General features: G+C 39.5%; 1 protein-coding gene across 2 annotated transcripts in view; it reads right to left on the minus strand.

Moving 5' to 3' along the window:
* The window catches only part of GRB14 (growth factor receptor bound protein 14), a 121,148-nt gene extending 99,841 nt beyond the window's left edge, over positions 1 to 21,307 (minus strand). The window contains exons 1-2 of one of the 2 annotated variants that reach the window (XM_023623038.2): positions 20,957 to 21,307; positions 19,554 to 19,686 (exon numbers count right to left, since the gene is read on the minus strand). In XM_023623038.2, the coding sequence (XP_023478806.1) occupies positions 19,554 to 19,686; positions 20,957 to 21,147 (324 nt within the window). In that variant the 5' untranslated portion in view covers positions 21,148 to 21,307. The remainder of the gene's footprint in view (positions 1 to 19,553; positions 19,687 to 20,956) is intronic. The other variant, XM_023623040.2, reaches the window with a different exon arrangement.
* Positions 21,308 to 25,704: the final 4,397 nt, after the last annotated feature.

Below are 25,704 nucleotides of genomic sequence, written 5' to 3' on the forward strand. Positions count from 1 at the left end.
CATCATTTGTTTCGACAAATGATACTTCTGTAATAGTCTAAATGAAACAAATTAACAATGCAATCTAGACTAACTCATACTAAAACAGCAGGTCACAGGTTCTTTGGGTCATTTACAGCATGCCCCCTCTGCTGTCTGTATTTGGAACTAACCACAGACGAAAACATATTTCAACAGCGCCCCCGTGTGATCTACTTCAATAACCACTTTTGCAGTCATGGAGCCCTGACAATTCCCATTGCCATAGGGGTTCTTTATTAAAGAACAAATACTCTTCCTTTTTTAAAGCAATGCAATTTAAAATTCAAGCAAAAGCAAATCAGCTTTAAGAAGAAGTAAAAATATTTAGACACGTGTTATCATTTAGAAAAAATATTACAGAACCACAAATGTATATAAAGCATGTGTTTGTACAAATAACACTTCCCCCTACAACGATGGCAGATTGTCCAATTCTCCCTCTGCATTAGAAGGGAAATGCTGTCCTTCTGAAACTCCTGTTTGAATCAGATTACCCCATGGTTTGCTCAAAAGTGGTCTACCGACAACTTGCATCAGAATCGTAAGAATTTCCTGGTAGGTTCTTGTGAAAAGTTCTAATACCTCAGCCCCACTTCAGACCTACAAATAAAGACCCCGCAAGGATGAGGCCCAGGAATCTGCACTTATTTCAAATACTCTAGGTATGTGACATGCCTGGTGAGGTTTGAGAATTGCCATGCTAAAGCATTACATATAGAACAACTTTTCTAAGATTGATGGGTAAACATATTGATATGTGAAGGACTGATAACTTCTTTTTTAGAAAATAGAATTTAATTCAATGTTTAAATATTTGCATCATTTTTTCTCTCATGCTTTAAAAACCAGTTTTCTCTGCACTGATATTTATAGCCCCACCTTTATTTTAATGATGGGTGTTTGACCTGCTAATGGTGACCACACAGTGGCAGGATAGCTCCACTACCAGAAATCTACTGTGTGTGCAGGTGACCTGGGTTCTGTCCAAAGGGAATAAAAGGTTGAGAAAACACACTCCTCTCTACTTCATCTACTTTGTCCAATTGTTCTCTAGGCCATGGGACAAGATTTTTACTAACTTCAATCTCAATTAAATCCTAGGCACGGTTCTGTCAATCAAAATTAATTTAACACCCCAGAGTAAGGAAAGCTAAGCTAAACTCTTTCAGTAAGAATACATCCTGATTTGAGAATGATCCAATTTCCCTGGTAGTTTCTAAAACTCATTCAAAATCCTACAAACTAAAAAATAATAATAAGGATTTCTGACATTTCCTGAAACAGTAATATAAAGGATTTTTTATATTTCCTGAAAGCAATATACCAATACCATAGGAAAAATATTAGAGGTAGAGGGAGATCAGAATATATTAAGTTTGGGTTTCACGTGCAGTTTAAAGGACAATTCATTTTATTACTGTCACAATCCAAGTTTCATATATAAAAATCTGTATTTTTATACATATATACGTACAAAAAAAAGCACAAAGGAGGTATTTTGTATTTAAATTTAAATAGAATGCCACCTATCAATTTTGTGTTAGGTATTCAGGGCTGGAAGTAAAATCTGTAAATCTGGGTTCAAGTCCTGGCTGTCATATAACACCATATAATTTACCCTTGATCTTTGACCCTATGTCTTTCCGTCTATGAAAGTGAGATAAAACTAACTCATATATTTACTACAGTCAGATATTAAGAGGATAAAAATGATAATATATTTGAAAGTACCTTGAAAACTGTATCATCGCTAATATAAAGTCAGGATATATGCACCCTTAAAAACCAGTGTGAGAGAAAAGTCACACTGCTTTACAACTGCACAGACCTCCATGAGTCAGGAGACAGTCAACAGTTTTAAAGAACCATTTTCCTCAAAGAACCAAAAAGCATTTTTATATTTAAATTTTGTGTGATTACTATAATTATGTATATATACGAATCAAGTCTAAGCTAATGTTCAGTGAGAGGAACCTTTTAAAACTGGTTCTGTTCCACCAGGCACACTGGTTACACCATGTATGAGAGACATCTCAGCAACGCCTACCTCTAGAATTCTACCCGTTACTACTACTCACAGGATGGGCCTGATCTACTAAAAACATTCCTTTGTTGTTTTCAAAATGTTTTTTTAAACAACAACAAAAAGAGGAAAGAGTGGAGAAAGGAAGGAAGCAAGCAAGGAAGGAAGGAAAGGTTATCAGGAATCTACCCATCTCACTAATACAAGGCAGTCTGAGTTTGGATCCCACCTCCGTCACTTTCCATCTGTATAATTTTGATCACATCATATAATCTTTCATAAACTTAAACGTCCTCCTCTATAAGATGGATATGACAGTAGTGTCTACTCCACTGAGGGACTGGGAAAAGTGGATGTTATAAAACTTTTTATCTTCTTAGCACAGTACCTAGTGCAGTGTAAAGACTGAATAAATATTAGCAATAATAGTAACAACTGAATTATTACAGTTGTCCCCCTCATCCCCGGGGTATATATTCTAAGACCCCCAGTGGATGCCTAAAACCGCAGATAGTACCAACACATACATATACGATGTTTTTTCCTATACATACATAACTTGATAAAGTTTAATTTATAAATTAGGCACAGTAAGAGATTGACAACACTAACTAATAATAAAATAGAACTATAATAATATACTGTAATAAAAGTTACCATAGATCTGAGTAACCTCAACATACAGTTTCTTTCCTTTCCTTATTAAGTCCAGAATTTTCACCTTTTCACTTAAAGGAAGCACTTCATGGCTTCTCTGGCATATCCAAATTGCCAGCATCACTGCTCTTGTGCTTCGGGGCCATTATTAAATAAAAAACGTATTACTTGAACACAAGCACTGTGATACTGCAACAGTTGATCTGATAACCACGATCTCTACTAAGTGTCTAACGAGCAGGTAGTGTATACAGTGTGGATACACTGGACAGAGGGTGATTCACGTTCTAGGCAGGATGGAGCTAGATGATGATGCAAGGTTTCATCACACTACTCAGAATGGTGTGCAATTTAAAACCTATGAATTGTTTATTTCTGGAATTTTCCATTTACTATTTTTGGATCACGATTGACCACAGGAAACTGAAACCACAGAAAGAGAAACTGTGGATAAGAGGCAACTACTATACTTTTTAAGTAAGTCTCTATACTGATAGGTCAGAGGGATATCTAAGACTGAGCATATCTTGATTTCTAAAGAATAATTGAGAAATGCCTCATGACACGCCTGATAGACAAGATGAGCAAGACCAGAATGATAACACAATTATATATATATCAAACACAATGACTAGTACAAAGCAGACACTCAATAAGCACTGAGTGAATGGATGAGCAGCATACTGAGAAAACGTAAAGTGTTGGCTAATCCACTAGCACCACCCTTGAAGGCAGGCTCACGTGGCGAGCTTCGTCTTTCACTCTTGAATGAAGACACTAATATCATCTATGCCTAGGTGCATACAAAGCAAAGTTGAGACAATTATCGTAATGAAAAAATACAATTTAATAATATCCTGACATGTTGGAATAAGGGATCAAAATAAAGGTTTAATTGGGGAAAAGTAAAATTCAAAACTTTTGCAATTAAATTTTTTTCTAACAATTATACAAAGCTTGGTTTATATGCAGTTCATAAGAAAGCATTTACATTAGGATTTTATTGATCACAAGCAAAATAGCTCATTATCACTGAAAAATGCTCAAGAAGACTATATGGATGATCATCTATGTATCAGAGATTTTAGAAACAAGTCCTACTTCGGATAAAAGTGATATCTGAACCATCTGGTCATTGAGCAAGTATTTACAGAGGACCTACGACACACCACGCACAACATTAAGGTCTGGAAATGCATTGATGTCCAACGCAGACTTGGTTTCTGCTGCCCCTAGAGAGCTTCCTGGACACTGGAACACTGCTAAGTAAATAGACTGATAACGTAACATAACTGACTTGGTAGATTATCTCTAAGCAGGGCACCTAATGCAGATCTGGTAGGGGAAGAGAAGACTCTCTCAGTTGAGTCTTCAAAGAGACAGATTTGCAGCCACCTATCTAAAGATTAAGGAGAAAAGAGATGCAGGAGGACAGAACAACTTATGGAAAGACCTGATCCTCCCAAGGTCGGGTAAGAGAAAGAATGAAGTAGAAAACTAAAAGAAGTTCAGTGTGGTCAAAGTACAGGGTATAAGGAGGAAAGCTTTGGAGACAGGATTAGAGAGGTGGCCCAGCTATGCAGTACCCCCAGAGCCCTATTAACATATGTATTCAAAGAATGACGGGAATCCATGGAATGGTTTAAGAGAAGAATGACATAATCTGATTTGTCCTTTAAAACTATCACTCCACTACCAAAAAGAGAACTTGATACATGATCAAAGAAATGCTAAAAAGCTTTGGGAAAAGAAGTGATTACTTTAATAAATGGTACTTGTATAAGTAGATATTCATCTGGAAAAAATAAGATTCCTATCATATATAAAATTAAATCATGCTGTGTTAAAGACCCAAGCATGAGAAGTAAAATGTTAAAATGATTAGACGAAAATATATTCAGGATGGAGAGGGAAGAAAAAATTTCTTAAATAAGATACAGAAAAGTACAAAACTAGATTTAACTAAAATAAAACAAAAATATTCTTTATTGTAAGAGACACTGGAAACAAAGTTAAGACAAGTCACAATTACCGAGAAAAGATCGTTGCAATGTTTATAATTATAGAAAGATTAGTATCCAATAGCATACAAAGGACTCTTACAAATCAATTAAAAAAGACAAACACCACAATAGAAAAATATAGATAATTCACAAAGAAGAAATATGAATGGCCAGAAGCATATGAAAAGATACTCAACCCAACAAGTAATTAAGCTAATACAAATTAACACCATAATTAAATTTCATTATGCTCACCACATTGGCAAAAACTTTAAAATCTGAAAATACCAGCTGTTGATGAAAAAGTACGGAAATGGAGACACATATAGTGCTGGTGCGTACAACCAATTTAGAGAACAATTTGGCAATATCTAGTAAAAATGAACACACACCTGCTCTACAGCCCAGAGATTTCACTTCTAAATACAGAGAGTAGAGAAACCCTTGTGCATAGGCACAAGAATGTACAGTGTGGTTTTTAATCATGGAAATTGAAAAGATTCTCAATTTTCTTCAGTTGGGAAAGGATAAATAAATTGTGATGTATGCATACAATGAAACAAAATTAAAATAAACTAATCTACACATATTAACATGGATTAATCAAAAAATGTTGAATGAAACAGCAAGTTGCAGAGATACACATATATTTTTACATAAGTCATTAAAACACAGCACAGTGCTATACACCGTGAAAGTATAAAAACATGGAAGGATACTCACCAAGCTCAGAACAGTGGTTCCCTCAAAGTAGGGGAAAAGGAGAGACAAAACAGGATTGAGAACAAAGGAACAAAGAGGGTTCCTATCATGTATGAACCACCTCCTACTTCTTCAAAACAAAAAATATATGCTTCTCTACACATTTGGAATTATCTCATGGTTAAAAGCGTATTATTATTTGCTACAATGTGGATGAACTTCAAAAACATGTTAAGTGAAAGAAGCCCTACACAAAAGGTCATATATTGTATGATTCCCTGTATATGAAATATCCAGAATAGGTCAATGCTTAGAGACAGAAAGCAGATTAGTGGTTGCCAGGGGCTGGGGGAAGGTGAGGATGGGGAGAGACTGCTAAATGGATCCAGGGTTTCCTTTTTGGGTGATGGAATTACAGGTGATGGCTGCACGACACTGTAAATGTACCAAATGCCACAGAATTGTATGCTTTAAAATAGTTAATTTTGTGTTAGATGGATTTTAGCTCCTCAATATAAAACAAAATTGTTTTAAAGCACAGTACACTTCTAGGAGTGGAACAAGACTAAAAATAGAGTAATCGGTGAGAAGACTCTCAAAGCAATTATGAGACACATGATTTAGCCTAAACGAGCGCAACTGGCGAGAGGTTGTAAAGAATGGATACATTCAAGAGTTGTTTTCCCAAGAGTACTTTGTAACCAATTGAAAGAGGAGAGAGAAGAATACTGAAGAGCCAAAGAACTTAGATATCTGATTTTCTAATAAGAACAGAGAGTATGCCATTCCTAATGAAGGGAAACATAGGAAAAAGAGCAAGTTTAAGTGGAAAATATCAATCCGGTCTGGAAAATGCTGAATTTGAAATGTCTATGGACTGTATAAGTGAAGATATCTAGCAGACAGCCCAGGATAACCTAGCTTAGACTTACATGTACATTGCTATTGAGGCCAGGGAGTAAATGAGATCACCCCAGCAGTAAAATGAAAACAGAAAGTTTTCACCAACACCAACATCCTACAACAGAGACCTGTGAGAGGTAAAAGTCAAGAAAATGTTTCAAGAAGGAAAGAGTAATCAAAAATGCCCAAAACTGCTGAGATGTCAAAATAAGCACTGAATGAGGTCTTCGGGAATAAGGTGGTTTTCAGAGACTTTAGTGAATTTAGCAATTTAGCAATTTCCTGCCAAGCTGCAGGAAAGTAGAATAGAAAAACACTTCAAATATTTAACAACCCAATATCCTCAATATCAACGATATAGATACCCAAAAAATCAGAGAAGCTTTAGAGAAAGAACTTTGGCTAGAAAAGAACTTAGAAGAAAAAGAGAGATGATAACCAATCCTCCTGAGGATTACAAAAAGCTACTTCCCACAGAACTGAAAACAACACCAGTGTTTCTCAAATTTTTCCACCACAACTCCCAAAAACGCAAAAGAAAGTAATTACACAGCCCTTGCCATCCCAGGGTAGGCAATAACTCTAAGGTATTTAATTTGTTCATAAAAATCCGCATAAAGTGTGCATTTTACTTATAGAAATAGGAGTGTTTATTTTAATAGAAAAATGTTTTCCCCTTATTTTCAATTAAAATTATTGTTCCAGAAAGGTGTTCCATGTTTATCATGCAACTTCCCATATGGCCCTCCCACAATCCTCACACACCCCATATGCATATATGCATCATATACTCCCACTTTGAGAAATATGGAGGAGGTGCTTCATTCATTCTGGAAATCTCCGCAGAAACCATCTGCGGGGGCACAAGTCCCATGGACTGCTACATGACCCGTAAGCATCTCTTCCTTTCATTTTTCTTAAAACTACCTTCTTCAACCTTTAAAGTATGTTTCAGATACTGTGGAATTTGATAGTTACATCCATGTCGAGGGGACTTTAATTATGCCTCCTCTTCATCCTGCTTGACTAAGGAGTTAGAATTTATCAAGTACTGTTTACATGGCAGTTGACCCAATGCCTTCAAATATTTAGTCACTTTTCTCTAAACCTATCCCATATATTTCCCAAGGGGCAGACATGGTTTTGTAAAGGAGCCCTTATGTCTTTGGGACAAAGGCAGGTTCAGCCTAAATGAGGTCATTAAAACAAAACATCAAGTTCCCAGTGCCCTAAGAATCCAAGCCAATGACCTACAGAGTGTTCCAGCTGATCTTAATTTCCCTGGCACAGCACAGTAAGAGTACTGTAATATAATGCAAAATGTCTCTAAAGAGAAACCAGATACTGGCCTGAATCTTGCCAATACACAGTTAAATAATACCAAAGTACCCCTTTCATCTGAACACTGGGCTGCACATGCATATGTCACCCTTCCCAAGAATGAAAGTAATCTTCCACTGTGAATGTGGGTTCATTGAAAAGCTTTTACTGGACTCAGCCCCATAAATATATGTGCTTTTTAAGTGGCACACATGGGCTGGTAAGACTGAAAATGCTTACAAGGGGACCAAAGAGACAAAGAACAGGACTTATTCTGAGCAAGGGTAACCCAAATTTAGAATGTGCTAATAGTGGTATATCTATACTCAAAAGTTTATCCTGAATAGGATCTCTTTTAACATCTAACAATATCAGACCCTTCCTAGTAACTAAACTGAATTTCACTTTTCTAGGCTTCCTTGCAAACTGTTTATCATTTATACTAAACTATTAGTATGTTCCCAAATACTCCCTCCTTCCCTCCCTTTATAATAACCACTTCCTCTGCTCCTTCCCCATTCATTCATTCATTCATTTATTCTTTCATTCAGCAAAAACTTACTGAGGGCATATTAAGTGCCAGGTATCGCTCTGTCTGCTAGAGATTGAGTAGTATGTAAAACAAAGTCCCTGCCCTCACAGGATTTACGTTCTAGTGGGAAAAGGCAGAGAATAAACACATATAGTATGTCAGAGTAATGGGGTAAGGGAGGAAAGAGTGCAGAGGCGGTGGGAGGCAATGTCAAGCTTCGAATTCCATCTGAGTTAAAATCGTTTTTAATGATCCATCATCCAGTAAATCAATTAAAGCCTCTTAGGATGTAACTGAAAGCAATGAGTTGGAAACTTCCTGACTTGAAAAAATTTGTTACCCAATCAGATTATTTCACTTTCTCAGTTTCTGGATAGTTTATCAACAAAATTTTACCATTAATGTTATGTTACTCTTTCATTTAAATGCACTTTGTTCAAACTAATACACTCACAGAAATTGGGGGGAAAAGCATTAATTTTATCACACCTTGGCCAAACTAAAACACTGGTGAGGCTTTTGCATGATTTCTTTCCAACTTTTTTTTAATAAAATGCTTTTGTCTTATAATGTGCTTTAAATATAGTTTCATCAAAAGTTTAAGGCTCTAAACTTAGTTTATTCAATTTAAGGAAAATGTCAACCATATAACTGGAAAAGTTAATCCTCACTCTCAAATCAATCAGCCAAGTCAGACTTATCAGATAAAGTCCAACTTTACTTTTCAGTTCGAAAAGAGGTTATCAATATGCATTCTGAGAAGCAAAAAGTATTAAAAAACACTGAAAATTAATTATGAATTATATCTTACAAGAGAAATAGCTGAAAGCAGTCAAACTTAGAATAATACAGAACTAAGAGTTCTGAGGAGTATGATGAAGCCCTAGGAAGGGCATGGAATTCCTTTGATAATTGTGTGTGTACATTTCCAACCTGATTTTTTCACCTTTTGGATGTAATTAAATAAAAATCAAACATAAAATTAGAAATAGCTCCACTAATTGTAGTATTCATCATGATAAAAATTTGTGTTTTTAGTGAAAGCAAATGTATATACTTGTAAAAAATTAAGTCTCGCAGCTAGTATATTTTTGTATTAACAGGAAATAGAAAATATTGAGGTATTTTATGATATAAAGTATGGGAATTGACTGGTATTGGAAGAAATATTTCATGATAGGATTTGATAAAATAGGTTTTAACCACAAGATTGAATAACACAAAAAAATCTGAAAGAAATCATATGCAAGTTATATATATCCTTGAGTTCTACTCAATTTATCTTCAAAAATTTGGTGGTCTCAGAAAGGATTTCTGTTACATTTAAAAGAATCAGAATTACTAACTGTTGCAGATGCTGTGGCACACCACCCAAACCCGCCCCTTTCAGCACTAAAGCACTCATTTTCTCAGCTGTTAGAGCGTCAGCCACTAAGACCTCCCGGCTAAGTCCTCCCTACCCACCAGTGCACTCAGCTAAGAGAGCCACCAGGCCCAAGGTCAGGCCCTTCCTGGGCAGCCCGGCCCCTCTGCCCTTCATTCTAAACAATTCCGCAGGGCCATCCCAGCTCCAGAGCAACTATGGGATCAGCTGAGGTCTCTGTTGTGGCTGCACTGCCGCCAACTTCTCCCTGAGTCCATTCCCACAGGCATTGTTTCTAAAAGCTCTTCCCCAGTAAACTTCCTGCAGGCAAAGCTCTGCTCTAAGTTGGCTTCCCAGGGAACCCCACCTGCAGCACTAACCTATATCCCATCCGGTGTTTACAGGAGCATTTTTTTTCAGCTACTGATGTGTCCCAAGTATTGAGAACAGAGGAAAATATATTTATATACATAACAAAGGCCATTTTTAGCATCAGTATTTCCCATTGATGTGATAAATTGCTTTGTTCTTAGGACACTCTCCCTCAAAGGTTATATATTCTCTGACAATAGTCAGGAGAGGGAAGAACTTAAGTCAGTAATTGAAGTTGAAATATAAGAAATGAAAATTGTCATTACTCCCATCACACCATCATCTATCTGAATTCAGAACATTTCAGCACTAGCCAAAATCCGAACGATGTTTAAGGCATAAAAAGTCAGGAAGCCCTTCTGATTTGTGGCACTCTGACTAATCAGTAAGGAAGCTTTCCCTACGTGTGATGCCAGGGAGGTCTGCATGCCTCAGAGGACTGCACCAGCAGAGAAGGTTATTGTGAACACAAGCGGGCTCTCAGAAAGATGACGATTCAGGGAGAGAGAAGAAGATAAGTTTTAGGAACAAGTACATATTGAAGATGAGGATCTGGAAACTGATTCTCTTAAATCCATGAGTTTGTACATCCCTTGGAAAGTCTTCTTGAATACTCAAAGGGTAAATGTCTCCCTATTTCTACACCATGAGCCCTGGCCTAAAACATTCACCAATGACATTAATAGTTAATAATTAAAACATTTGCTAACATCTATCCTTTGCTCAAAGAGACTCATATTATAAACTCAATTGCTATCTCCACTTAAGTTTTTCTAACTATGTGGATTTTGTTAATACCCAGTAAGCTGGAAGAAAGAGCAGCAGTCCGCCAAGTACTTTTCACTTATAATTCCATTAAATAAGAATTAGGTATAAAATCAGAAATATATCCATTAACTTCATTAAAAACGATCAATTCCTATGTGTGTAATGAAAACAAAAGATATATACTGCTAAAACCCCATTGGTCCAGAGGCCTAGCATATATTTTTATTTTTGTTAATAATATTAGAAATATTTTTTAAAATTTGATGAAGAGGAGGAAGCTGATTGATCATTATTTGAATTAATATGTCAAAATACAATTTGTTAAAATTGATTTTAACTATTTATCTTCAATAATCCATTTACTCATTCATTCTTTCAATGAAAGAATCCAAGAACAATGAACCCAACATATTCTACTTAGAGAGAAAAACAATAAATAATTATACCAAATAGATAAACAAGACAATTCAGATTATAGTAAGTACAGGCAAGGAAATACACTGGGAAATGTGATGAAGTAGGAGGAAAAAAAACGGGTGTAGAGGGATACTTTCGGTAGACTAATTTCAAAAGGCCTCTTTGATGAGATGATCTTATGCTGAGATCTAAAGAATAAAGAGCAGTCAGTTATGTTAAGAGCCGGCAAAAGTGGTTCCAGGCAGAGAAAACAGCCAAGCCAAAGGCTATGAGGTAGAAAAAAGCTTGTCAAGATCATGAACAAGGCAGGACTGCCCCTCCACCATGGCTAGAGTATAATGAACAAAGAGTAGAAAGCAGATGAGGGTTAACAGGTAGACAGAAGCCAAAACGTGTAGAATCCTGTAGGCTAAGGAAAAAATTTGAATTTTAGGGGCTGGCCCCGCGGCCAAGTGGTTAAGTTCTTGCGCTCCACTTCGGCAGCCCAGGGTTTTGCCGATTCAAATCCTGGACGCAGACATGGCACCACTCGTCAGGCCACAATGAGGCGGCATCCCACATGCCACAACTAGAAGGACCCACAACTAAAAATACACAACTATGTCCTGCAGGGCTTTGGGAGAAAAAGGAAAAATAAAATCTTTAAAAAAAAAATTTGAATTCTATTATAAGCTATCAAAAAATTTTCAACCAGGAAGTGACATGATGTGATCGACATTTCTAAAAGTTGACTTCTAACACGTGTATGAAGAATGGACAAAAATAGGGTAAAGTAGAAATAAAGAGACCATATATGAGGCTCCTAAACATGAGAAAACAGTGGCTGAAGTCGGGATGGTAGCAGTGGAGATGGAGAGAAGTTTACAGATTCAAGTATATTGTGATGAAAGATGTAGCAAGACAACCAAAGACCAGAAAGAAGTCTCTTTGGATTTTGGCTTGAGCAACCAAATGGATGACTTGAAGGGGGAGCAAGAGGAATTTAGAGAAGGACTTAGAGGTTAAGACCACCTTAAACCCTCTAAGCCAAGCAAAGCCAAGTGCATATTGGACCTATGCCAGCCTCAAACATTCACATCTAATTTCAAATCCTTATTTCTAAATTTAAACACAACTTCACCACCCAATCTGGCCCCTCCCAGATATGATCTCTTTTCTGACTCTCTTTCTAATATTTGGACCTTGACATTGATGCACAATTTCTAGTTTAACTAGCCCCTCCTGCCCTCATCATCCCCATAGAGGTGGCTCCTGTGCTCCTTTCCCCATGGCACCCAAATGTGCTCTTTATCAAAGGAGGTGTGGTGACCACGTGGGATGATCTGAACAAAGGCTGAGAGGGAAGTTCTGGGGCCAATGGGACCGAAGAAGCCTCCTGTGACTCCTGTATCTACTACCCAGAATCATTAGTATTTCAAGAGCCATGAGAATCACTTGCTCCAGGAATAGAATAAAACTGCAGCATTCTCAGGCCCAGAAAGTGTGGCCAACAGTCTCATATCACATCACTCAGCAGCAGCAGGACCATATTAAAAACTAGGCTTGCAGATTCCCAGTCCAATATCTTTCAATCACATACTGACTCACATCTTTCCATAGAAACAATATTAAAAACGGAGCACAAGGTGTTGTAAATGTATCATTCTTTGAAGCTATTATGGGTTAAAAAACTTTTACTCACTGCCCTAACAACCTAACCACCACATGTAACATTACATCTATAGAAAAAAAATATTGAATAAACAGCAGTCTTATGAATTATCTTTTGGAATAGACAGAAGCATTTGTAAACTAGTTAAGAATATTATCCTCCTATTTTTGTTTATTTTCTCTGTGGCTTTGAAAAATACTAAATGAGGAGGAACCAAAGGGAAGGACGAGAGGTAAAGGATGCTCTCCTTATATCAGCTCTCCCGTTTCTCTTCTAAATTGATTCTGAAAGCTTCCCTTCCGCTCCCTTGCCTTGGCAAAGACTTGTGGCCATTTCCTAGGTTCTCCAGTGAGCCATCCCTCATCTAGAATGCCCTAAGGACAATTCCCAAGTCTGCTCATCCCCGCTCAAATACACATCAGTGTATATTTATACAGCAGAATTTTTTACTATTTCATATACGCTGACATGTTTCAATATCCATAAGATTGCAGAAAGCTTTTTTATATTAATTAAGATCCACATTTATACTGAACCATGAATGACTCCAATTTTCCTTCTCTTGATAGAACATAATACATGCCCCTAGGGAAAAACAAACCAGAAGCTGAGCTTTCAAGTAAATGAAAAATAAAACCCATATTGCAGATAAACGTTGGACTGCAAATGTACCCTGCAAATTAACCAAAAATTAGAGTCAACCTTCAAACTGGAAATAAAACCTTGACAAGCAGAAGATCTGCTAGGGGATTTAAGTTCCAAAATAGAAAGAGACAGCTGTCTTCTGTTACAAATGAAGGTAACTAGCACGAAGTAGGCAGGTTCGTGAGTTGGTTGGTCCTGTCTAAGGGACCTCACTAAGATGCAAGCTCAGGACAACGGCCAAGGAATATGACCATCACTGAAGGGTGGCATCAACTGAAACCACTGTCAAATAAATACACTTCAAGTGAATTAAGTGATTTGAAGCAAAGAACTTGGATACTGTAAACTGTCTAGGCTAAGTCAGACAAACGAATCAGCGGATCACCATATATCATAGCATCCAATAAGAATTTGTTTTCACGTCCGCTACTTTTTGCTTGAGATCTCTTTTTCCTGGGCCACTAGCTGTCCACTGTTTCCTCCCCACCGCCATACACCATACCCACTGAACCTGCACTTCCCACTCACAAAATTTCTTCCCACAACCCTTGCTGAGTGAGCAGCGGTCCAGGTCCCTCTGTCCCCTGGGCCACAGCTGACTAAGAGCTGGACAAGCTGGGTTAATAGCACTCTCCAGATACAGATTCAAGTTAATCACCAAGTGCTAAACCACTAGTAGGAGGAAATATTTATTCCAATAGGGACGGCCATGTGGGGCCACATGCACTGACGTGCAATCAAGACAAGCAAGACTACAGAGAAATGTCAAGAATGAAATGGATTTAGAAGGAAAAGCAGAGACTATGTGCTGTGCTTGTGGGAGGAAAAAAAGAGAGAATGGAGAAAGTGGCTGCCTTGATTTTTGCTGACATTCTAATTCCCAATTCCAACCTGTCATGAGATCAGTGAACTTTCGGCCTTCAGGTACTATAACATAACATTTCAGGCTAGTTCATGTGAGGTTCTGTTTCCCCCAAACAATCAATACTTGGATAAAATACCAACTAAAGTCCATCTGTAATATTCCTACCTTTCCTCAACTAAATGAAATTGTCCACGATTATGAAAAGTCAGATCGCCCCAGAGCGTTGCAGCAGAGAATAAGAGTACCCCGATGTTGTACAATGTCAAAGAGAAAAAAAATAAGAAGTCAAATTCCTCTGTGCTTCACCAGGATATTATTATCCAGTGGGTTTTTTGAGAGGCTCAAGTATCTACAGTTTTAACAGGCAACTCTGCTGATCCTGAGGAAGGGGGCCAGTGACGACACTTTGAGGAGGACAGCTCTAAAGCCTGCTTCAATATTGCCACAAAGATCTGTGTACTTTCAAATTCCTCCCAAGAAAAATGATATTCATCAAGTGCCAGCATTGAAAAGTAGCAAATTGCTGTTGGAAAGACACATTTGTCCAAAACTCTAATAGAAGCAAGTATTGTTTCTATTATTCTTTCTGCATATATATGATATTTGCACTTCATTTCACATTAAATGGAATTTTGTAAAATGGCCTGGGGGGCCTAAATACAACTTATGATGCTATTTCCATCTGAAACTGAATTTAAATTTCCAAAAATTTCCAAAGACTTTTGAAACATAACCAGCTTGTAGTTTGAGGATGTCATAGATCATTCCAACGGAGAAAATTTGATTTTGGATGGTTTTAAATGATACCAAAGAATTACTATTTTTTGTTAGGGAATAATGGCATTTGGGTTCTATAAGAAAATGTATTTTTCAGAGATATATACAAAACTAAGTAGGAACGCAATGACAGTATTTATTTTAAAATACTTCAACAAAGACAATAAAAATTTCAAAAAGGAATTGAAGAAGTAAATGAGGTAAAAACTTAATATTAGATGAATATGGAAAATGGGAATATGGGGGTATAGCTTATTGCTTTCTACTTCTGTGTATATTAGAAAAATGAATACATGAGAGTTTGGTTAGTAGAGCAGCCAGACAACATATACAAACTGGGACAATTACTGCTATGACAAAGGAATGACATCAGAGGCCCTTTAATTTGGTGACAGAGATGAACTTATCTTTTGATAGTACCTGATATGTAGGAGGAAAATAAAATCAAAGGCAGAGCATGTGGAAAACGAATTTTTTAATTATTTGGAAGATATTTTTTTATTTTTCTGAGATATATACAACGGCTTAATTCAATACAGAATAGACCAGAAACAGTGTGATGAAGGGCAAAGCACCTTCAGACAGGATATTCTTTTTGATCTCCCTCAATTTAAACTGTGGAAGCATGGGCAAATCATTTCCGGATTTTGCACTTTTAAAAAAATCTTCAAATGCGGATGACAGACCCACTTCCTGGCATTCTTGTGACTGTGGACTGCAAACTACACACCAAACCTGGTTATTAATAATACTAGCAAATCTTATCTGGTGATTAACCAATTATCTGATAGAATTTTTCCTATCAATTTTAGGGACAAGATGGAGAGGAAAAAACAAAAAGAGACAGTTATATTTGAGGGAGGAAAAAAAGAGGAATCCAGGTCTTTAGGTGAATATAAATAAATGGCATTTGTCACCCCTGCTCTTGTATTTTGGGCAGTCATAACCAACAATACTGATATAACTTTAACACTTGTACTACTCTTACAGTTCTCAATTTCTGCAGAAATTCTACCTTCCTACAAAAAGACTGTGACAAAGCATCAAGAAATCCAGATTTCAGGTCCCAGGTGTGCCACCATTAGTCATATAGCACTTCTTAGCCTCCATTTACTAATCTGTAAAAGAAAAGCATTCAACTAGATGATCTCAAAGATCTCTTGCAGCTGGAACGTTCCACGACACACAGTTCTTCACAGGTGTCTTTTTATCTTTAAAGTCTTCAGAGCCTTTATTGTGAATCAGTTATACTGCATAGTCCTGGGAAGCAATTAACTAGAGCTACCATAGAAGCTTAGTTCAAGCACAAAAATGACCTGAGGGTAGACAAACTTGAGACAACAACTGATTCTTCTGCAAGGGCTAAAGATCTCTTACTCCTTCCCTTCCTTCAAATAATAAGTGCTAAGGGATGATTTCTTGGTAAATTTCAACCAGACATAGAAAAAAAGGAGCCATGTAAATTCATAAGTTAAGTTACTTTTAATACAAAATTTAATTTAATTGCAAGTAACTTTTCTGGACAACGTATATAAATAAAGTTACACTTTAAATCTGCTTTATTGGTAAACACAAAGAAATATACCTAGGAAATATATCTGGCCAGTATTATACAAAGATGGAGAGGGAATGAAGGTCCAGAGTCTATCTCATTCTAACTCTTATTTTAAAATGATAATACTGAAAGCCTACAGTTTTGTATACTTTGAGACATTTTATTTGCAAAAAGAGATAAAGCATATCCTATTTGTGGCTTCAATGCACTTTTCCACTCATGCATTATGGAGGCAACTCAAATTGTAAAAAAATATTTACGGCCCATAAAATGATTTTTGACTGTGGTTTGAAAGCCCACATGAAATTTAACATTTCTAGTCTGGATTCTTTCAAACTTTCTGGTCACTTATTTGTAAATAACAAGTGGAATTCTTCACTTTTTCTATGGGGAGAAAAGAATTGCTAAAATGACTGGAATGGTTAAACAAAACAAACGAAAGAGAGAATATAAAGAAAAGAGATATCATCTCCCATATTTCAACCATAAATAAAGTCAACAGAAAACTATCACATACAGTCATTTACATCATCTCAACTGAAGGTCAGAGATAATTGGGCCAGAAATAGCATCTTGTAAAAGGGTAGTCTGTGTCACAAAGACACAGAGCTTGGGGAAATTACTGACATAGAGTCATCTATTCCCAAAACTTCACTCAATCCAAAGAAAGTGCATACACCAAGGAATAAAAGCAAAGGGTGAGTGCTAAACGCAAAGTCTAGGTGGGGAAAAGGAAACATACAAGAACGTGAAAAGGAACCTTCCTCCTCCCCAACTTTGGGACATCCTTCTCTTCCTAGACCTGAACTCTTCAGCCAAGGAAGAGGGCAGCAGGAAGGGTCCTTCTCAGGTGGGAACACCCCCCTGGGACTGGTCTCCAGGAGTCGGGCCAGAATTCCCTGCTCATGAAACAGCACAGCTGTCCCTGTAGATGCAATGCTCTCTGAGAAGGTCATCATCGAAACTGGACACAGGGCCACAGCAGGAAACCCAGTGGAGTCAAAGTAACACAGCACCCTTTTCCCATTTTGCCGTTTTACTAAGCCTGATCTGAAGAAATGTTATCAATCCCCAAGAGAAGATGTCTCACTCTAGAATGATGACTCCACACTTAGGGAACACCCTGGCGCCCACACTTACTCTCTCTTTTTTCTCCTCTATTAACATAAGCATAAAACACTTTTTCTCCCTCTATTCAAACAAACCCTGCCCCATCGACCCATATGTTAGACACAGGCATTCTCCCAGTGTTCATTCACGAAATCAGAGTAAGCCCAGGCCTCTCTCCCTCTACTTCCCTTCCTCTGCTCAACTCCTAGCCCCAGCCCAACCCCAATCAAAGCCCCACCTTGTAAACAGGTTTGCAGGGCATGTCTGCTTAGCCCAGTGCCTCAGAGCCTAGGATGGTGCAAGGAACAGAGCTGGCCCCCCATAAGTAGGGAAATCATCTATTCAGTTCCCCGGATGGCTATTATGTCATCCTCAGACATTTCCTTTTCCCATTCTGGATCAGAGACAATCCAGAATCAATTTTTTCCACCACCATGACACACAGTCAAATCTATCATCCATATTCCCATCTTATATCTTAACCCAAAAGCCAAGCTCTTAAAAGGCCCAGGCCTTTCAGCAGGGCTGTTTTGCCCTAGGGCTCTGACTTCAACCCTCACTCTGATAATAAAGCTCAAGAGAGGCCCCTCCTTGTTCAGCTCCCTATCCCAAGCCAGAGTCCCGCTCACTTGAGGACTTGCCTCCCCCATCAAAGACTCTAATTCAGAACAAACCTCTGCTCCAGGAATATTTACTCCCACTTTCTCCAATCCTTATGGAAAAGTACATGCACCAATTAAACTTCAACCTCCTCCCCACCAAAAAAAGTATATATGCCTTGCAATACCAGACTTCCCAAAACACAATATTCCAAGGAATGTTTTCCCACTGTCTCTATTACTGCTGTATGTTATCAAGAATTCACCTATTTCCTAAGGTATTTTCTCCATTCACCAAACTATAAACACACAGTATTGAACCCATCATAGGTAGTAAAAGTACAGAAAAAAGGAAAGAGAACAACAGATGGGGGGAAAATGATCGACTGTCCTCTCTCCCTTCACCATCCCTCTCCTCACTGCATGCATCTGACTGTTTAAATGGATTGCTTCTCTCCTTACAAGAACAAGGTATATTTTGCCTAGTAAAGCCTCTCTTTGTTTTGCTGACTCAAAATTGGGAGGAAGTGCATTAAGAAGACATGGGATTATTCTAGGATACGCTAATTTTTTTTTCTCACAAATGTATAATCACGATGTATCTCCCCATAGTTGCTTGGTTCTTGAAATCTAGTTTGCTTAAGTCAGTCCCAAACTAGCAACCTGAAAAGAAAGGAAATCATAAAAATAAAGTCCATCTTTTAATCATCACTTACAAGTCATCTGCCTTCTGGGGCCACAAGCCTCCAAACTGAGGAATTCACTGAAAGGAAGAAGACACGTCGAGTCTAAACTCCAATTACCTTTTCCCACAGATTCACTAGGTCACTTGCCTTTGGTAAATGAGGTTGGCTTGGATTGAAAATGTGAAAGGTTAAAGAAAGTATTAAAGGAGCCAGCTGAGCCCCTTCTCATCCCCATACCACTGCCCCCTCTTCCAATTTCTGACTTAAAATTGATAATCTATTGTCACATAAAACTCTCCAGCTACCCTGTGAATAAAAACAGCTCCCAGACTCTGTACTTTACATATATTCTCTAATTTAACCCATTCCAAAAGCCTGACAGGTAAGTTTTAACATTCCCATCATAGAGCTGTGAAAACTGAGACCCTTAAGGAAAATACTACCAAAGAACTATGTCAGTCAATAGACTTATTTAAAGTAGGCTATGCTAATCCTTTGTTAACATTATAAATTACTGAATATCTTAAAGACTACAGATTGGGAACTCCTAAGATCTTTGAATTAGAAAATTTTAAAATGCATACCTGTTTTTTCCTTGAATTTGTTTTGGGAAACAGGCCTGCTGACAACACAGATGTAAATGGAGAACAGCAAAGCTCAGGAAAAGGGTTTGGAATAGATGGCATTTCCAGAACATCAAGATCTTTCTTTTTTCTCCTACACCAAGAGAACATAGGATGTAATTTACATAAAACAGAATGTAAAATATAATTGCTGTCAGGATTAAAAAGTTAAGGCCAACACATACCACGCCGTGACAACACCAGTATTATATAAAGTATACAGCAAAGGTAAGTGATGTACTTTCTGTCGGTCAAAATAAAATATGTTAATTGATATAAATCAATCTTTTATAGTATGCCTATACGTGTTTTTTGGAGGGAGGGGGCTTTAAAAAAAAATCACCGGGCATGGAAACCCCATTTCCAGAACTTTCAATAATTTTCCAGGAGCCAAAATACAGACTAGGTAATTATTAATGTAAAACATCCTGAGGAGTTAGACATTGTTGTGCACCCAGTAAAGTGACAAAGTCTATAAACATTTAATGAATTCATCCCTATGCTATTTTACTAATCACTTTTGGAAGTTATGGTTTATTAATTATAACTGTGGTTCATCTCACTTCAGATTTCATTCACAATGTTGCCCACACACAGTCTGTTGATTTTTCAAGTGCTTATAGATACTAAACCGCAAGGCAGTGTTTTTGAGGAGGTAAGTGAATAGAGCTTGCTAGTATGAATGTACTCTAGTCCACTGCAGAGTAATTTTAACTTCAGTGAAGTTGAAGCACTTTGCAAATCTGAAGGGAAAAAAAAGGGACCATTTCAATGTATGAATATAAAGGACTACAGATTTTTGTATTGTTGCAGCCTTTTTCTTTCCTGAAGTATGTGCATAACTGTGAACTCTTAAAGGCACTTAGCGGTGAAAGCTATGGAGATTGGGAAACCTTTTAAAGCCTCTATTCTTTCCTGCCGAAGAGCTAGACTGCTCAAATGTCAATCTGTGCTTTGCCTCTCCAGGGTCGCTGTAAGACTCTATGTGGGAGGTGAACTCATTTATGCCACGATTTTTTAAATATACAAAATCAAAAGGATTGTTTATATTTTTAAACGCAGGGCCACGAAAAAATAAGGAAGGGGGGCGGTCAGCCTGGAGCTTGGCCTCCTAGCTAACACCGATGGGCAGAGGCGAGAGAGACCGGGAGCTCTCAATGAAACGGTGATGCTATTTATAAGGCGCTGGGAGATCGCAATGTCCTGCTGATCCGGTAGGAGCCAGCTCAAAAGGAATTGTCTTCAGAGACTTTCACAAACTTGGCCCAGCTCTGGGCACATGGCTCCCCCCCTCGGCCCGCCCCCTCACCCCTCGCCGGCTGCCAAGCCAGGACACTCCCCCGCGCCCGCCGAGGGCAGCCTACCTGTCTGCAGCGGCGCCGCGGGGCGCGTCCGCCGGGGGCACGAACGCCCGCACGGGCGGCCAGGGGGCCGGCGCCGGGTCGCGGGCGTCGCCCCTCCCCTGGGCAGCGCCGCACACCTGGGCGGCCAGCGGCGGGTCCCGGGCAGCCGCCCTCCCCACGGCGCTCTGCCCATCTTGCAGGGAAGTGGTCATTGTCGCCGGCTGGGGGGCTCGGGCGTCATGGGCGTCCCGGCGCGGGGTAGAAGGAGGCCGGGCGGCGGGAGGCGAGGTGCCCGCGCGGCAGCCCGAGCGCGCTGCAGGTGCGGTGGCCTCGCCGCCGGCGCCCCGGGCCCGTGCGGCTCCGACGCGCGGCCGAGCAGCCGGCGAGGCGGCGGGGGAGGGGCGGGGGCGGGGGAGGAGGTGGGGAGAGGGGAGGAGCGGCCGGGGGGTGGGGGCCGCGGGCGGCGGGCGAGGCGCGGAGGGGCGGGGGGCCCGCGCGTGGCCCGGGGCGCTCGGGGGCGCTGGCGTCGGGCCCGCAGCGCCCGCGCCGGGGCTCGGCTGCCGGCGCCCAAGGCCCGGGCCGCCGCCTCCCCAGGTGGGCGCCCGGCGCGCGGCTGAGCCCAGGGGCGGGGCGGGCCGCGCGCCGGGGGCGGGGCCCCATGTGAGCCGGCGCGCGCGCGGGGCTGGCCCGGCTGACCGCAGGCGGGGCCGGGGTCTGGCTAGCGCTGACCCCCAGACCCTTCTCTCTTGCTGCTCTGCGATCTGAGCTCACCTAAGCTGTCACCGAGCCGCCATGACAGGCCCCACTGTGCCAGGAGGCCAGGGGCTGTGGGGCTAGGTTTGCCCCAGTCCTTCCCCCACGTGCCTCTTCTTTCCACTCCGCAGCCCAGGACCCGGGCTGGGGGGAAACGGGTGGATCAAAGAGCAGAGAGTACCATCAGTATAGAAAACTCTTGAAATGTGGGAGATTTCTTAGTAAGGCATGAGTAAACCTGAAGGTGTCCTGGGAATTTGAAAAATTATTAATTTTCTCTTAATAAGAGCAGCTCCCATTTAATGAGTCCCCACTCTGCCGTGTCCTATTCCACCCTTACAACAGCCTCATAGGTTACAGTAGATGTTTACCCCATTTCACAGATAAGGAAATTGCGGTTCAAAGCCATAGGGTACCTTGCGCAACAGAGCACTCATAATCGGTGCAGTCAAGCTTCCAACACAGATTGCTTCTCAAAAACCCAGAATATTTGAAATAGAAATGACATTATGCTCACTCTCTAAGATGCAGCAACCCTACTCTGAAATTCTGGGTGATACTCTTGTTTCTGCTCCTCCTGAAAGTGCCCCCATCCCAGTGCACTGTTGAGGATTTCCAAATGTTTTGCATACTCTTTGTTCTTTGACCAAATTAGGTAACATCTGTCCCGGGCATCTGTTTCACCAGGTTTTCTTAACCTCCACAACCTCTGCCCAGGGAAAGGCAAACACTGCCTCCTGAAGAAACTGGCAAAACCCCCTCCTCCATATCCGTGCGATCCCCGCTCCCCCACTCCCCCCACACCCCAGGGCACCAAGCACGGCTGACACCCAGGGGTCGCTAACTCCCAGCCTGTGAGAAAACCTGGAGTGCTCCATGGAGGCAGAAAGATCTGTGATCAAAGAGCTTACAGAATCCAAGTTCTTCATTTTCCTGATGTCAAAATTAAGACCCAATAAAGAGCAATACAGGTCTGGGTCCACGGTGGTTGTGGTCTCCAGGTTCCTTTACACAATGCAATGGCCAAGCCAGAACAAAATGGTAGTTCTCCTGAAGGATAAAATTAATAATACTAATCATGATGATAGCTAACATGGATTGATAGCGTGTGCCATCCAATCCCCTGAATTATGGGCTGGACTCTATGAGTGGGTTTTAAGAGAGTTTAATGTAAAAGCATGCAGATATATTGAGGTCATTTCAGCAAAACCAAAAAGAAGTATGTTTTTGCAGACAACTTGAACTAAAGACATAAAGAAAGAAATTTTCTTCTTCTTCCTCATCACACCTATTTTCATCCAAAACTCTTGCAGGCAGCCATTTCTTCTCTTTAAAAATGATATAGTTTGAGCACTCTAAAGGAGGATGAATCAATAGCTGAAGTTTGTTCCGTGTCTACTCCCGACGATTCTGTCTTACACACACACACATAGATACACACACAGAGCAGGCTGTCTTTTTTGTTGAAGAAAAAGATAGCTGGAAACTGTGTATATCTTTGGAATCCCTGGAAATACTATTTCCCAATAGTGCATCCTGCTCCACTTCCCAGCATAAATTTTTAACCTCAAGAAAGAGTATCCATTGGTTGGAATGAGATCTCAATTGTGTCTCCCCTCTTCAGGCATTTTCTCCTTTAGTGACAATACAGGGAGTCTCCATGTGCAGGCTTTATGCTCCTCCTCCAACCCCCACGGGTAAAAATTATAATACCTGCATCATCAAGGGCAAAAATGAAAAGAACAAGTCTCTGAGGAATGAGAACCTAAATAGTTTAGTCTTGTAGATTGGCATTAAATGTTGCATTTACTCCCAGATACCTTGAGGATCTGTACCAAGAATTATTAGAATTAGCTCATTCACATTTTTGAAGCAAGCCAATAAAATAACTAGTTTTTGTATCCAAGAGGTTCACAAAAAAATAATTCTAAATAAAAAACTATGCAATTTAGAAGGTGCACAATACTGTCAGACCTAGGACAGCCTAAGAGAATACAGAGGCATCTTTCTATCAAAAGGGAAGTTAAAAAGGGACAGTTTGCTTCCCACAACTAACAAAGATTTCTGAAACAATAAGGCAGATATCTCGGTACCAAAGGGGTCCTCCGCTGGATGGCTGTTGTCCCTTTTGACTTGAGCCTGTAAAATTACAAAGAAAGCAGTTGTCTCCCGGCCCCTCCCCCACTGTGAGCTTTTTCTGCCCCTTTGCACCTCCCTTTCCTGTCTTTCCCCAGGGATCCTAGCCTTCCTACCCCTCAAGGAAAATTTGTCCTTCTTGCTTTACTCTCCCTTTCTTATCAAATCAAATTTCTTAACCCTTTATGCTGGGAAAGATACACATAAAGCAAAGAAGTTCACAAACAAAATCGTGTGATGACTTATCACAAGGCAAACATTGATGTCTGGTCATGAAACATATTATGGTCAGTCCTCCAAAAGCCCCTCCCTCCAGTGCAGATTTCTGAAATGATCAACTCATAGTTTAACCATAAGTATCCATGCTTAAGCACAATAGAGTGAAGTTTGACCTTTAGATAAATGGAATCATACAGTATGACCCTTTTGTGCTTGACTTGGTTCCCTGAACATATTTTTTATGATAGTCTTCCATGCTTTTACAAGTAGCTGCAGTTCTTTCATTCTTCTGTTGTATGGAAATATCACAATTTATTTATCCATTCTACTACTGATAAACGTCCAGGACATTTCTGGCTTTTGACTATTATTAATACTGCTGCAATGAACATTTTGTACATCTCTCCTGGTGCCCATGTACATGCGTTTCAGGATGGTGTATATGCAGGAGTGGCATTGTGAGGTCGTGCTTTGTGTATGTTCAGCTTTAGTAGATGCTGCCCGTTTCCCTAATTGGTTGTACCAATTTTCACCACCACCAGCAATGCAAAAGTTTCCCCAGTTCTTCACATCCTTGACAATTGGAATATTATTAGAATTTTCACAATAGACATTCTGGTGAGTGTAGAGCAGTATCTCATGGTAGAATTTGACTTTTCTTGATGACTAATGAGATTGAGCACTTTTTCACATGATTATTTCCCATTTGGACATCCTCTTTCAGTAAGGACCAATGCAAATCGCCTTTTGCTGAGGAAGATTCACCCTGAGCTAACATCTGTGCCAATCTTCCTCTATTTTGTGTGTGGGTCACCACCACAGCACAGCCACCAAGTAGTGGTGTTAGTTTGCACCAGGGAACCAAACCCAGGCTGCCAAAGTGGAGCTCTCGGGATCTTAACCACTAGGCCATGGGGCTGGCCCCCTTTTGAAGATTTTTATGATCACTTTTTTGGTGAGTTGTCTGTCTTTTTCTTATTCTTTTATAGGAGTTCTTTTTATATTCCAGTTACCAGCTCTTTGTTAATTATAGTTTGTAAGTATATTTTCCCATTTTGTGTCTTCCATCTTAGACCTCTTAATGGTATCTTTTGATAAAGAGAAGCTCTTAAGTACAGTATAGCCAAATTTATCTTTTTATGATTATATTTTTATATCCTGCTTAGAAATTTTTCCTATATATTCCAGAAATTTATTGTTTTGCCTTTCACGTTTAAATCTGTGATCCACTCAAGACTGATTTTTTTTTCTTATAGTATGAAGGTGTGCAGGTGTGAAGGTGTAGAGGTTAATTTTTTTTTCCAAATACGTAATTGTCACAGCCTCATTCATTGAAAGGATTATCTTTCCTCACAACTCTACAGGGCCTCTTATGTCATAAGTCAATTGTCCATCTATCCCTGGGTCTTTTCTGAGCTCTCTCTTCTATTCCCTTGGTTTATTTATCAATATTTATACCAATATCACATTGCCTTAATTACTATGATTTATAGAAAATCTTAACATTCATTAGAGCAAGGCTTTTCATTTTGTTCTTCTCCAATTTATTAATTTTAGAATTAGTTTCACAAGTTCTACAAAGACCTGCTGGGATTTTGATTAGATTGCATTAAATCTAAATGAGTTGGAGGAGAATAATATTTTTAAAAAGTAATGTTCCC

This window comes from Equus caballus, chromosome 18 (assembly GCF_041296265.1).
Source record: "Equus caballus isolate H_3958 breed thoroughbred chromosome 18, TB-T2T, whole genome shotgun sequence".
Taxonomy (NCBI): domain Eukaryota; kingdom Metazoa; phylum Chordata; class Mammalia; order Perissodactyla; family Equidae; genus Equus; species Equus caballus.